Source organism: Cyprinodon tularosa, unplaced genomic scaffold (assembly GCF_016077235.1).
Source record: "Cyprinodon tularosa strain WSP-4 unplaced genomic scaffold, ASM1607723v1 ctg1010, whole genome shotgun sequence".
Lineage (NCBI taxonomy): Eukaryota > Metazoa > Chordata > Actinopteri > Cyprinodontiformes > Cyprinodontidae > Cyprinodon > Cyprinodon tularosa.
In genome coordinates this window covers 193,283-208,422 of record NW_024037795.1, presented here as the reverse complement: position 1 = coordinate 208,422, position 15,140 = coordinate 193,283, and the positions used below count along the sequence as shown (strand labels likewise).

The following is a 15,140-nucleotide window of genomic DNA, read 5'->3' as shown; positions in this document are numbered from 1 at the left end:
AACCGTAGCTCTCCACAGATCTAGGCCTGAAAGAAACAGATCGCTAACGGGAGGAGCACGTAGGACGGCCTTACGTGAACAGATCACCAGAATGATTGACAGTTAGGAGAACCACTGATTGAAATGATCCACCCGGAAAATAAAATATATACCTTTAAGTGAAAAGACAGTTTACTGTAACTTAACCTGATCTAACAAACTGCAACTTCGGATTTTTGTAAGTTTTATAACTCAAAAGATATTAAATCAGCTGTTATGGTCATGGGTAGTAAGCAGATCAGTTGGTACTTCAGTAGTCTAGTAGCTTTTTTACCATCTACTTTTTACTCTTATCTTTCTTTAAAGGTTAACTTTTACATTTACCTGAATAAATATATGATTTAAACCCCTTACACTTGTACATTACTTACATATACCTCTGTCCCACTGGGTTAAAAACCAGTTTAAACCCACAAACAGCCATCTTTTAGTGGCGGTGGGAACAGCTCACTGACGCATGTCTAACCGGGTCAAATGACTCGGCAAGCGACCCACATCGACACATTGCGCCATTCGCTTCTGATCTAAGAGGCAGAATCAACTCTGTTTCCATTTGATAAACATGGAGCAGCTCTGGTGGGAGGGATTCAGACAGATAATAAAGAGAAACAATGAAGAACACTGACTACGCCCTGGCTTCCTTACATGTTGCTCTCCATTGTTTACTTTCCTGATTTCTGTAGCACTGGTGACATCATGATGGTGTCACTAGATGCGCAGCGGGGGACAGAGAGGTTAGACCAGCCTTTTCTGACTGTTAGCGGGTCACCATGTTTGAAAAACACGCGTTAACCTGCTATTTCCAGTGGGAAAGAGGCTAACTGTGGCCAATCATCAGCCTGAGCTGGGCTAGAGTCTCTGCTATCTGGGGAGGAGGCCGGATCATCTGAGGCTGAGCCCCAGCTAGCTCAGAAGGAAGCCTGGTGGGTTGAGTTGGAGTCCTGGTTAGCAGAGGGTCGCTGTAGGGACCAGATCTGCTGGGGTTCTGCTTCCTGCCAGTGCCGTTACGCTGCGTGATTGGCCGAAGTTCGTCACATCACGTAAAACATTGTGGTTGCCCTGACAACGATAATAATATCACGCATCATCATTGTGCCGAGTCGGGAGCATCTGTAGCGTTAGCGTGTCTAATGACTGATGACGTTTTACCTGATCGATAACAAAACAACAAAGTAATTGTTAGACCGTGATGTAAAGAGCTGGGTAGCGCTGTGGCTAGCTGTGCTCAGCAGCTAACAGGTTAGCTCGCTCAGTTAGCCATATTAAGCTACACTAATTTTAACTTCAATTCTATATATCATGTCATCTCAGGTCACTTTCCAGTTCACCAGATCATCCAGTCAGATTGATTCAAAACTTCATGTCAACAACAACCATTTTCTATGAGTAGAATAACTGTTTTATTTGTCTAAAATCTCTATGAAAGTCATTTTCAAGTCCTCCTCTGTCCTCAGATCTTAATAAAAAGAATAAAAGCTGAGACTTTTCAGTCTCCTTGTTAAATAGCAGAGCTCAGTCTGCCTTAGAGGCAGGACTTTCCTTCCAGACTGACAATCATTGTTTTCTACTTTCAGCGACTTTAGATCGCCAGTGAAACATAAAATATGGGCAAATATGGAGAATAATATGTTAAGACTGCAGAAACGGGTACAATACAGTTTGTCCGAGTGGAGTTGCCATAGGATGACATCATAAGGGGCGGGGCCCCGAGCAGATCTGGAACCTACACCGGCTAGCTGGACGTCCAGATTTTTGACACAATTTTGTGGCATTAGCTTCAGCATTTCTGCTGCTTGGCAGCTGGTCCAATGAACTCTCCTCAGGTATATCAGCTCACTGGTTTTATCATTTATTTCTGATTTCTCCCTTTGTGTTCTCCTTGTTCTCTACATGCTTTGCTTCGCCTGTCCTCCATGCTGCTCCTGCTCTTTGCTCCTGTTATGACCTCACCACTCGTAACAAGTTCTAACTTCGCTGCGACCAAGCCTGGTGGAAGCAGGGTACACAGGAAAGCTGCAGAGATAAAGCAGGAACACTTAGGATTTATTCTGGGAGAGGATATGACATCACATTAAACACTAACAAAATAAACTCCAGCCGTTCAGTAACACCAACCAGCCGCGGGAATGGAGCGTTAGCCCTGTAGCTAACATCTCTGAGGAACAAGTGGAAACCTTTCCTCTGCCAACAAGGCCAGGAGCAGACTGAGGATACTGAGACTGGCTTGAAGCTACACAGAGGTGGGGTGGGCAGTTCCACTTCCTGGGGGGGGGGGTTCCCTGCAACGTTTAGATCCATCCTTGGTCCAACACACCTAAGTTTCCTCCTCAGTATTCAGTCAGTTCCTCCATCTTCCTCTCAATCATTTAATGAATTGATTCAGGTGTGTTGAACCAAAGCCACGTCTAAAAGTTGCAGGATAGAAGCCCCCCAGGAACTGGTCCCGCCCCCCCAGCATTGGAGGAACACAGAGATAGAATCAGAGGATCAGCATTAGAGCCAGAAGTTTACAGCAAAAGTACTCGGTGTTTGGAGTGATACGGAGGAGCAGGAGAGAAAAACCCGAATCTTTAGCATTGGCTTCAGGTAACAGGCTACGCTGGGGGTTCTTTCATTCCCATAAGCTCCTCCCACAAGGAGAGAAGAGTCAGGAAGGTGGAATGATGAGGTGTGCAGAGGTACTGGAGCGGTTAGCCTCTGGACTCCAGAGATCTGCAAAAAGAGACACAGAAAAAACAAAGGATTGAGTTTCCAGGCAGTTACTATTGAAGCCCAAATCATGATCCCTCCACCACCATGCTTAACACAGCTGTAAGGAGCCTGTCCTCCCTCCTGTCTGGAGCTGTTAGACACTCTTCGTGTGAAATACGTCTCCATCCTCTGACATGCTAACCAAACATGTGAAAAGCAGACTAACAAGAAGTCTCACGAGTAGCTGTTGTGCTGCTGTCGTCTCCTGGCGCTCCTCATCTTCTCAAAGCGAGCCTCCATCTCCTCCAGGACCTTGGGGGTGTAGCGGACCACCAGCTTCACCGAGCCCTGGGCGGCTTTCAGCAGCTCCACTGCCTTTTCATGTTGCTCTGCCTCCACGCTCTGCAGACACCGCACTGTTACAGACTTCCAGGGGGATGGGGGGGCGAGGGTCTCTTATTAAGGTCTTACCACTCCGTTGACTGACAGCAGCTGGTCTCCTCTCTTCAGCCCTCCTTGGCGATCGGCCACCCCCCCAGGGATAACTCTGGAGATGTATATGGGGGAGTTCTGCTCCTTCCCACCCATGATGTTAAAGCCAAGGCCCTCCTCGGTTTTGGGAAGCTCCACCACCCTCGGGTGGGCGTGACCCTCGCTGGCTGCGAAGGCTGCCACTGTTGCCTGAGAAGGTGAGAACAGAGATGAGCTTTGACTGTCTGCTGCAGTCACACAGTAGCTTCTGAACTGACTGACCCCCAGATCCCACATCCTCTGTCACCCCCCCGGTGACTAGAAATAGCTCTGCTCCGTATTTTGACGGACGCAGAAGACGTAGGTGGACGGTGACGTGCAGAGGGGCAGCGGTGGAACAGCTCCCATTGATCAACATGACAGACAAGTACACCCCCTGACGTACGTGGGCGGGGACTGATGGAGGATGTGGATTCTGGGGGTGAGTCTCACACGGATGGAGACCTAAAGTGTGACCAGAGTATAAAGAAGAGTGACTGAAGGAGGAGACCAAGATGGTAGCCATGACTACAGTGGAGGACGACCTCAGACGGATCAGGTGGTGAAGATCCGCTTTAGTCACATGACCAAACAAACACCTCCTAACAAAACCCACAACAACACAGACAGCCACTAGATAGAAATACAGATCAGTTGTTAAAATAGGACCGATATGTTTAATAATTGCCTCATAGCCATCATGATGCCGACATATCCTGCATCTTCCTCCTCCCTGCCTGCTCAGATGCATCTCTCCCTGCTTGCTTCTATCAGTCTCCTTGAACCCCAGTGGGCCTCAGCAGATGGCCGCTCACACTGAGCCTGGTTCTGCTGGAGGTTTCTTCCTGTTCAAAGGGAGCTTTTCCTCTCCACTGTCGCTACAAGCATTTTTGAGGGACAGAGACAGATTTGAGGGTCGCAGAGGCTTTGCGTCAGAAGCATAAATTGGCCTTTAGAGTTTTCAGTAAACCTGCTTGGTGAAACTGACCCCTGAGGATAACTGAAGGGGTTAAATAACCAAATACTGTATAGTTTTTACAATCAAACAAGTCATATTTTAGGGGTGCTTTGATTCAGATTAGGGGTTCCTCAGCAGCCCAAAAAATAGGCTAAAAACGCCTATGAGCTGGACACCGTCACCATGAATTAAGCTCCCAGTGGTTAGATCCTTCCTACAGCTAAAATCAAACATTCATTGTTTTGTTTTTTGACATTTTAATCAAAGAAATTGGAGTTCTGCCCCATGTTCTGATTCTGACCCGTTAACAACGCAACTGTGTTCAAAACGCTTTTATATTCATTTATGTACAAAACATAAAGAAGAGGAGATAAAACCCAACCCTGAGGTGAACCTGCTGATGCTGAAACAACCTATCAGTTATTAAAAAGGACTCTCAGTTCCTGACATGTTCACGAGTCATTTTTTGCAAGTCTTGAGTTTGCATCGGCATAGCAGTTTATGGAGGCATGTTTGCTTATTTCCTCTGGTGTTTCCATCTCTGCCACTAAAACAATTAACTTGGATTTAATCTTGGACACTTTGTCTGATAAAGGACTTGTATCTGAACTAGTCCTGTTAGATCTCTGTGCTGCATTTGATCCATAGGCTAAAGGCTAACCTGCTAGCTATGAGCCCTGCGCCTGGAAAGCGTTGTAGCCTTTATACCATGCTCAAGCGATAACTTAGTTCACCAACAATAAATCTTTTTAGTTTTGTTTTCCATCAGATGAAACTTCAGTGGCGGCTGGCGCGTTTCACTCTAGTGAGCCTCATGTTCCTCTTCTACTGGTTTGGCTTCTGGATAGACGAGTCCCAGTAGCGCCATCTCACTGCGGAGCTGAGTCCCACCTGGTTTTTAGACGTACAGTGTGAGCAGGTAGATCGCATCAGAGCGTCGGGTCGCAGTGTGAGAACAAACATGGTGAGCTGGGAACGTTTAAACCCTGCGGTTTGGTCGTACAGTCTGAGCTGTAGCTGCGTGCAACGATTGAAAAAATCGCCCAGTGTGTGCCCGCCTTAATGGGAAAATGAATAAATATTTGGCCAATCAGCATCACTGAAATGAATGGCTTTGAGCTCCTGGAGTTGTGTCCCCTGCTACAGTGATACAGGTGATGGAGCTAGAGGTCAGTCAGGCAGTGAGGTGGAGGTTATGGCGACGACAGCTGAACTTGAAGAGCAGCTTTCACACAATTCAGTGCGATCTGTACTGAGTTATCCTTTCACTAGAAGGACGATGGTGGAAAACATCCATGTAAAGGAGCCGGGACCCGAAAAGACCCAAATACATTTAACGCAGCGAACCGAGGATAAGGCTAAATCCTACAACCGGACTTTTACCAGGAGCTGGTTCCAGCATAAGTCAAAGTTAAAAGCTAACACTTTATCCTGCCTTCTTTCCAAAGGTCAGAATCTGATCCAGCCTGGATAAAGGCAGCTAGGACTGATTTAAAGCAGTTTTTAGAAAAGGCAAAGAAGAATGAACAATCTGGGATTCACATGGAAAATAATAGAATCTAGTCTACTTTTTCTACATGTTTAACTTGCATAGTTGATCTTAAATAAAGACATTCTCAGAAAATAAATAGTTTTTATAGATTAAAGATATAAAGCTGACTAATAGATTCTCCATTATTAAATTGGTTCATAATTTTATTAGGTTTGTGACTCAATATTGGACCAAAACACAGATTTACCTTCACAGCCTCAGAAGGGCCAGATTGTTTGTTGGCATTCATAAAAATATTTTGGTGTGATAACTTAGCATACATTTGATTGGTTTTAGGTATACATCTATTTTAAATTTTAGCCCCCCCTGGAGAAAACTCCAGCAGCCGCTGCTGTAAAACTTCTTCGATCATTCGCTGCTCCTGACTCGGCACACGCTGCTTTATGTTAGCTTCGTCCAGACGAAACGTAATGTCTTACGTCATTGTGGAAACATTCAGGCGATCATATAGAGTCTCTGGCAGGCGCAGAGGGCCCCGCAGATCTGGTAACGACAGCGGGCGCCTCAGCAACACTGAAACCTGCTGTTGATTGTTTGACATCTCAAGTCCCTTCAAGTTAGAAAGGTCTAAGTCACATGACACTTCTAATGCTGCGTTCACACCGGGGGCAGCTGGCGCGACAGAAGCAGCGAGTTTACATGCAAAGTCAATGGTTGACGCGCGTCAAGGCGCAGCAAAAGGTCCCGCGGCGCGTTTCGAGCAGCAAGCGCAGCGCGTCTGAGCAGCTGAAGCAGCGCGTCGGGCGCGTTTTGGCATCTGACGCGCGTGACGCGCCGCAAACGCGTTGCTGCTCGAGATGGAAAAATTGAATTTTTGCTGCTCGACGCGCCGCGTCAACCAATCAGAGAAGCTGATCTGGGAGCTGGCTGGGAGAGAGACACAGCGCTGATGACACAGACCGCTCTGATTACTCCTCTTAAACAGTTTATTAACGCATAATTAACTTAAAATATATACATCTGCCGGCAGAATATGTTGGCTTTTATTATTCTGGTGCCTGCAGATCGGATTATTTAGATGAAAAACACCTACCAGCCGCCGCGGTAAACCGCGAGGAGGCGACCCGGCCAGAGGCTGCTGATGAATGGATTCCTTCTGTCGGCGCACCGCTGGTATGTGGGGGTCTGAGCGGCTCCGACAGAAATAATATTGGAAGGCAGGATTGTAATCTGGATGAACTGACTGCACTGATTACGTTTTCAGGTGTATTTTCTCACTTAAAAACATATTAAAACTACTTTATTCCCACTGATCACAGCAAATATAGCTGCAAGGCAGAGAAAGGATAGTGAAGCTCCGCCCAACGCGCGTCAGAGCCACTTTTGGACCGCGCAGGCAGAGCAGCAAAGCTGCTTCAGCCGCGCGTCAGAACTTACTGGTACAAGCAGCAAAAATGAAGCAGCAGACGCGATTTTGCTGCTTTTGCTGCCCCCGGTGTGAAAGCAGCATAAAGGCGTCTAAGGACACAATGAAAACAGTAAAGCCAGTGATTCCACTGAGCGTAATCCAAATATAACCCGGATCCGTTCATCATGGACTGATGTTAGAGTCTCACTGTGAGCATGTTGACCCGGAGAGCAGAACCGGCGCTAAAATACCTTCGCTGTTGCTTGAGCTCGGACTTCTGGGCCTCCAACAATATCCAGAGTGTCATAGAGCTGCTCATACACCTGAGAGAAGAAAGACATTCAGTGTCAACGGCAGGAACGCTGCAGGGAGGTACAGTAAGCAGTTAAAGTATTCACACCCTTTATTTGACTGACCCAACATAAAGGGGAGCTGAATATTTAAGGGCTCATCTTTAAGGCATTGAAACCATCCTCAGGACCAGCTGGCCTGTTCTGGTCCAGACAGTGGGGGGGTGTTCCAGCTTCTATGGCAGATTGTGTTTTTAAAAAGCCTTACGTATATATTTCATGGTTCATGGTTGTTCCTCAAGGCTCGAGGGTCAAAAGGCAGAACTAGTCAGAATCAGGCAATCAGAATAACAGAGGCTACACTAGAGGACTCTTACCAAATAATCTGGCACTGATGACTGGGGAAAGCTGTTTAAATAGAGGCAGGAGCAGGTGGATGAGCTGAACAGTAATGAGAAACTGGGCGGAGTTAGACAGGTGAATAGAATGAACCATTAAGCCAGTCATCAGTGCCAAGATCACGACATAAATATAGAAAATATATAAACTCCAGTCCCTTATTCCTAAATGCATATCCATACTAAACGAAACGCAGAGTTATTAAAAACTACTTAAAGCTTATTTGTTAACACTATCAGAGTACCAACACTATGCCAATCCTCCGCAATCTGGGGCATTGTGACATTGGCTATAGGCTTTAAAACATGGTATGCTAAAGGTTTATGCAAAATTTGAACCCCAGTCGGCCTCGGCAGATGGCCGCTCACACTGAGCCTGGTTCTGCTGGAGGTTTCTTCCTGTTAAAAGGGAGTTTTTCCTCTCCACTGTCGCTACAAGCATGCTTAGTGTGGGGGATTGTATTTGAGTCAATGAGTCAATGCAATCAACTGGTTTTCCTTAGATAGAAAACTTTGTATCAATTTGACTGTATGATCTGGTTGAACTGTAAAGTGCCTTGAGATGACATGTGTTGTGAATTTGGCGCTATATAAATAAACTGAATTGAATTGAATTGAATTTCAGATTCATTTGATAAAGGGATTATTGTAAGTTTTGAAAATTTCAAACAGAAATTTGACATTCCAACTAAACATTTAAAGTTTATGCAAATCAGAAATGTCCTCTTGGGTAATCAGAAGTCTCTAACTTTACCTACTCTTAATTCTATAGACGATCTGGCAACAAATCCCCATTAGAAGAAGAAGAACCTAATGTCCCGTTTTTATAATATCATCAAAGATGGCTCCCAAACATCCTCAGAACACGAACACTGGCTATCACTGGCTGGGGACGGGGTGGCCTCTCCAGCGGGTGGAGGCAGCTGTTCTGTCAGACCAGCATACCAATATGCAAGACGTCAGGTTTGCGTTTATCCCTTTAGTGTTTAATGAAAAATAGACTTTAAACTCCCTCAACAGACAGGTATCCCTTTATTCATGTACAAAAAACAATAAGTTAAGGTCAGATCCCCATATGCTTCAAAAAACATCAAAAAATAAGTTATTAAATAGTTTTGTTGTACATGACTAAAGGGATACCTGCCCTTTGAGGTAGTTTAAAGTCTGTTTTTCGTGCAAAACTAAAGGGATAAACTAAAGGGATAAACGGGTATTGACTATGGGTATGCTGGTCTTACTGGGTATGTTCATCTGACAGAACACCGAAGTAGAGAACAACAATCTTTCAGTTTGGTATATAGACAATTTCCTGATTCTCATATTTTATAAAACACCTGAATCTGAATCAGAATCAACTGAGCAAGCAACTGAGTGAACTGAGTGTTTGTTATTTTTGCTTAGTTTATTCCCCTTCACAGGTTGATGATTTTGTTGATGGGGTTGCTAGTTCTCTGCGTATTGCCTTAGACAAAGCAGATCCTTTGAAAATGAAAACCATTAAAAATAGAAAGCTTGCTTCTTGGTTTAATGCAGAGCTGCATACTTTGAAACAAAATGCTAGGAAACTGGAGAGAAAATATCGCTCCACAGGCCTGCGGGAGTCCTTCCTAGTCTGGAAAAATGGTTTACTGCTGTATAAGAGGACCCTTTGTAAAGCAAGAGCAGCATACTTCTCCTCATTAATAGAGGAGAATAAGAATAATCCTAGATTTCTTTTTAATCCAGTTGCCAAACTCACCCAGAGCCATAGCTCTGTTGAACCGTCCATTCCACCTGCTCTTAGCAGCAATGATTTTATGGGATTCTTTATAAATAAGATTGATCTTATTAAAAATAAGATCATAAGCACTCCTCTATCCGCGATTGTACCTGAGGTAGTCATGGAATCTGAACCGGGTTTAGACTGCTTTGATCCAGTTGAACTCTCTGAATTAGCAAAATTATTGTCTTCATCTAAGCCTTCAACTTGTATGTTAGATCCAGTTCCAACCAGGTTATTTAAGGAGGTATTCCGTTTGATCTCCTCCTCCATTCTAGATGTGATTAATCTATCTCTGTTACAGGGATATGTACCTAAAGCTTTTAAGGTTGCTGGAATTAAACCTTTGCTTAAGAAACCGTCTCTTGACCCAGATGACTTGGTCAATTATAGACCTATATCCAATCTTCCTTTCTGATCTAAAATTCTTGAGAAAGTAGTTGCCAAACAAGTGTGCGATCACTTCCACCATAATGAACTTTTTGAAGAGTTTCAGTCTGGCTTTAGAGCTCATCAGAGCACTGAAACAGCTCTGGCTCTCAATCTGCAGGTTTACTAGTGGTTCCTAGAATTTCTAAAAGTAGAATGGGAGGCAGATCTTTTAGTTCTCAGGCTCCTCTCCTGTGGAACCAACTACCAGTTTTAGTCCGTGAGGCAGACACCCTGTCTACTTTTAAGGCTAGGCTTAAAACTTTCCTTTTTGATAAAGCTTCTAGTTAGAGTGGCTCAGGTTATCCTGATCTATCTCTATAGTTATGCTGCTATAGGCTTAGACTGCTGGAGGACATAGGGACCCCTTTTTCATCATTCTGCTTCATTCTATCTCTATTCTCCCACTCTGCAGAATCTATTAGTTCAATCTCTAACGTTCTGCTCTCTCTGCTTTTTCTGGTCTGTTCCTGTTTGGCTGTGACTCCATCCTGGAGAGAAATATCAGCTGTGCTGCTGCCATCAACACCTTTGTTTCTAGATGTTGGAGCTTGGCCTGTTTTCCAGTGTAGTCCTGTTTCTCTTTTTCTATGTCTGCTTCTGTCTCCTTGAACCCCCGTGGGCCTCAGCAGATGGCCGCTCACACTGAGCCTGGTTCTGCTGGAGGTTTCTTCCTGTTCAAAGGGAGTTTTTCCTCTCCACTGTCGCTACAAGCATGCTTAGTGTGAGGGATTGCTGAAGAGTCAATGAGTCGATGCAATCAGCTGGTTTTCCTTAGATAGAAAACTTTGAATCGATCTGACTGGATGATCTGGTGAACTGGAAAGTTCCTCCACACTTTCTCTGCTCTCTTTTTCTCATGGTCTTCTTCTTTCTTTCAAGTAATAGGCTATAGTACGCTGCGCTGCAGAGCAGCGCCATTAACACTGCAGCAGACGTGTATGCACTGACTGTGGCCTTTTTGGAGGGAAGCCCACACTGCCAGCAGGGCTTTAAGCTACAACAAGGGTGACCCCAGACAGTGCCTGATTAAAATAACATTTCTGATGTCCATAACAATAGACACGCATAAAAAAAAAAATAACCAACTACCCGCCTGCACTAAAAAAAATATCTGCCCGACGCCCGACCCGTTTATTTTTATTAATGTATTTTTCACCCGTCGGGTACCCGCGGGTACCCGACCCGTTGCAGGACTCTAGCAGCAGCAACCCAGACTGACAGCTCATTGGCTCATTTGGATCACGTGCAGCCTGGAGCCGGACGCTCCCCAGGGCTTTACCGTATTAACAGGAGAAGAGGCACAAGTTAGACACTGTCGCCGGACAACATGCAGTAATTTATAAATGTTTTAAATCAGGTTGGGTCCGGATCCGGACCATGCTCCGCTTATCCCTGACCTACTGTGTCAAAGCTGAAGGTGAACTCAAACATAGAGGAATAACCTACTTTTTGGTCAAATAAAGCTTGTTTAATTTTTTAATTGGGTCTTCACAAAGCAGATCACATCCTATAACCCTATTTTATTTCACTACCAAAGTAATAGAGTATTTTTATGAATCCCTTGCAGTTCACTGGTGGACCCCTAGGGGTACGAGTACCCCCTGTTGGGAATCACTGGTTTAGAAAGAGGACTAGATGTGCAGGTTTGTGGGTCGGACCCTAAATCACAGCAAGGTGTTCATGGATGAGGAGAAACATGGAGAGGCGTTTCCAGGTCAGAACATGAATACAGGAGGAACCGGAGCATCTTTAGGACCGTGGTCATGCGTACCTCCCTGATGGCGGCACAGAACTTGCTCTGCAGGACTCTCTGCAGGGCCTGCAGCTTGGGAGGAGGCAGCTCCCCGGTTCTCTGCAGCCGGTCCAGCAGTTCGATCACCCTGCACACATCTGAAACACAACCCTGGGTTACTGCAGGTTACCGCCGCCCCGTCCTGCTTTCCTGCTCCTCAGTCTGAGGTCACCCTTCAGGTGACGAAGGTCCAACGGTTGGAGTGAGCTCATCTGGGTTTCTCAGGGAAAACATCATAAAAACTGGCAACAAACCTTCAGAAACAAAAACCCTGATGCCAACCTGGACCTGTGGGTCAAAACCCAGCTGTGATGCTCCTGGTTATAAGATCTAAAAAGATAGATCTTTATATAGATATAAACCGTCCTGCTGTGATCGCATGGTCACCGTCCGGGCCGGCAGGTCTGGGTCCGACCGGCGGATTGCTGGGTTGTTCATGCAGGGCAGGCTGAGGCAAGACATGGCAGGGCGAGGCTGGGTGAAGCAAGGCAGGGCGGGGTGAGGCAAGACATGGCAGGGCGAGGCTGGGTGAAGCAAGGCAGGGCGGGGTGAGGCGAGTCGGGGCAGGGTGAGGCTGGGTGAAGCAAGGCAGGGAGGGGTGAGGCGAGTTGGGGCGGGGCGAGGCGGGGCGGGGGTGAAGCAAGGCAGGGCGGGGCGAGGCGGGGCGGGGTGAGGCAAGGCAGGGCGGGGTGAGGCGAGTTGGGGCGGGGCGAGGCGGGGTGAAGCAAGGCAGGGCGGGGCGAGGCGGGGTGAGGCAAGGCAGGGCGGGGTGAGGCGAGTTGGGGCGGGGCGAGGCGGGGCGGGGTGAAGCAAGGCAGGGCGGGGCGAGGCAGGGTGAGGCAGGGTGAGGTGGACAGGTGGGTCCCCTGCTCACTAATTAACACCCAGAAGCATCTCTGCCATGAGAGGAATCAACATTTACCAGTAAGATAAAAACCTTGAACTGGTCCCAGTCCAGGCCGTCTCAGAGACAAACTGGAACAGCCGGGTTCTAGCCCCTCCCCTTTTCTTGGTGTCCCCATCTCCTGCCCCCGTCTTTACAAAATAAAAGTGTCGCAAAGTAATACTCCATGATAAAATAAGTAATAAAATGCATAAAGTAATGAATAAATATTTGAATTAGTAAAAAATCTTGAAATAGAAAAAAAAAGAAAATAAGATGAAAATATTTTAGCATTTTTTTTATTTAATGGGGATATTTATTGACAGTCAAAGCAGCAGGGACATGCTCACATAGACACTAGGTGGCGCTACAGCACCTGCCCTTTTCCCCTCTGGAAAAAAAAAAGTTTCCTCCTGAAATCATTTTTTTGTGTTTTTATAGACTTTGACCCCAAATAGCATTTTACTAATTTAAAAATCCTATCAAACTAAAAGTCTAGATCTTTTTAATTTAGCACCACCAGACGTGTAGCACCACCTCAATAGAGCCGCGCTCTGCTGAAGCGTCCAGGTAACCAAGCGTATTTACCTTCATCTTTAATGGCCTCTACCAGGCAACAAGCAACCGCTTAAAATGCAACTCTTTGATTAAATTAGAAAATAGAAATATTTAAAGCATCTCATCGATGTTATTTATATTTGACTTACAGGACAGAAGTCTGGTTAAGATTTCATTTAACAGCAAACAAAAGGCCAAATTATCACAATTCGTAAAAATAACTTTAATAAGGTTCTAAGATAATAGATAATAGTTTATTTTCATATTTTAAATGTAAATCTTAGTTAATCTGCAAATTGCCATACTGCCAGTTCTGTTAGCTCTACGCCTGCCGAAGACACAGACGTCCATCCCCGTGAACACTGGGACGCAACTCAATGGGAAAGGAAAGGATTCTGATTTCAACCGTTGCGTATATTAGCTGCGACACATGAATCAAGATGCTATGACCGAAAACATTTGATTGACAGATGACCGTTGATATATGATTGGCCGAATTTAGGTGTTCAGGCTGACGTAGAACTAACTGGCCTGCAGAAGATAACGGAAAAAACACAGATTTTAAGACAGGATTTTTTTTTAGAACAGAAATTTTCTAAATTTTGGGACAATATGGTCTGATAAAGAGGACATTTATATACATGTTTAAGCCAGAATGATTTGACATTTAAATATAATTTCCCTACAATGTTAAAGACTTATGATAGCAATTACATGAAAACCAGAAGCGCTTTAGTTTTACAGCCTAATCTTTTCATTGCTTTGTTCCTTTTAAATGTGTTTTTTTCTCACATAAATGAAAGTTATATAAAAAAATCTCAATCTAGTCTATTGTTTTTTTTTGTTTTTTTTAGGTTTGTTTATATATGTTGGTGGATTTGAAATTGTTGTTGATTTAATTGCCACTAATGTGGCATTGCTACCTGGAAGATCGTTAAACCTCAGCATCAGATGGCGTTCCGCTGTGGGCGGCTCCATGCCACCTATAAGGTGCCCTTTTTCCAACCTGAGCCCCTGCCCCTAAAATATTTGTGCACGCCTCTGCAAAGCAGTATTTATTTCTTTATTTAATTTTGAACATAACGGCTTTCCATACTGCGGTCAGTGGTGGGCTTCACCATGACCACAGAGCCCCGATCCTGGTCCAGGACCAGGACCTGGATCAGGACCTGGACCTGGACCAGGACCTGGTCCACCTATGGACCTATGGCTGTGAGGCTGAGGACTCCTGCAGAGACCAGCAACAGCAGCAGTCTGGCGGCTTTTCGTCACAAACAGACGCTCTAAAGCAGGCCTGATGACGTCAGAGCGATGTCCGATGAAGGGCCCACCCCGCCTTACCTCGCTCCAGGCACAGCGGCTCCGTCATGGCCGCCATCTCCGCCTTCTTGGTCGGGTGGTAGAAAGAGGACATCATCGTGAGCTGCTCACTGACGCATCAGAACCAGGCGCTCCATGGTTCGGAAGGAGGACCGGTTCCGGATCCCGCACCTGCAGCCGCTGCTTCAGCCTGCAGAGAGCCGCAATCTGATTGGATGGAGCCAGAACCGTGACGTCATCCGCTGATCCAGAGGATGAAGAGCAGAAAGAGGATGAAGAGCAAGAACAAGAGAAAAACAGGATCACTGAGGAAGTGAAAAGTTTAGCGACTCAAAGAAGATATTTAAGAAAATAGAAAGTTTTTAGATGGAAAAACATCAAAGATTAATAACATGTTGGGTTATGACATTATTGATATAAAGTAAAGTATTTGCTAATATATTCAATTAGTTCCACAATCCCTACCAGTAGAGGGGGGGGGGGGGATTATTTACCATTAGGCATTACTCGACAGTTGCCTAGGGCCCCACGTTCCTAGGGGCCCCATAAAACTCAGTATGTTTAATTCAACTATTGCTTATTTATGCACATTATGATTTTGATAAAAATC

The 15,140-nt window shown here is 45.4% G+C and overlaps 1 protein-coding gene across 2 annotated transcripts; it reads right to left on the bottom strand.

The window, feature by feature from the left end:
* Positions 1 to 2,061: 2,061 nt before the first annotated feature.
* On the bottom strand, positions 2,062 to 14,752 carry lin7b (lin-7 homolog B (C. elegans)). Of its 2 annotated transcripts, none has more exons than XM_038277833.1 (6): positions 14,552 to 14,752; positions 11,749 to 11,867; positions 7,350 to 7,421; positions 3,202 to 3,411; positions 2,957 to 3,132; positions 2,062 to 2,751 (listed from the first exon to the last, which is right to left on the bottom strand). In XM_038277833.1, exons 1-5 carry the CDS (start codon positions 14,625 to 14,627, stop codon positions 2,965 to 2,967), a joined length of 645 nt encoding a protein of 214 aa, XP_038133761.1. In that variant the 5' UTR covers positions 14,628 to 14,752; the 3' UTR covers positions 2,062 to 2,751; positions 2,957 to 2,964. The 2 variants fall into 2 exon arrangements, with proteins under 2 accessions (XP_038133761.1, XP_038133753.1); XM_038277825.1 differs by having other exon boundaries at positions 2,969 to 3,132; positions 14,552 to 14,751.
* Between the last annotated feature and the right edge of the window lie 388 nt (positions 14,753 to 15,140).

Coding starts and splice junctions, on each gene's coding strand:
- lin7b (XM_038277825.1), bottom strand. CDS start 14,627: ATGATGTCCTCTTTCTACCACCCGACCAAGAAGGCGGAGATGGCGGCC. Junction 3,412..7,349: donor GAGCTCAAGCAACAGCGAAG/GTATTTTAGCGC, acceptor TCACCTTCTCAG/GCAACAGTGGCAGCCTTCGC. Junction 2,752..2,968: donor CAGCAGCACAACAGCTACTC/GTGAGACTTCTT, acceptor CTCTTTTTGCAG/ATCTCTGGAGTCCAGAGGCT.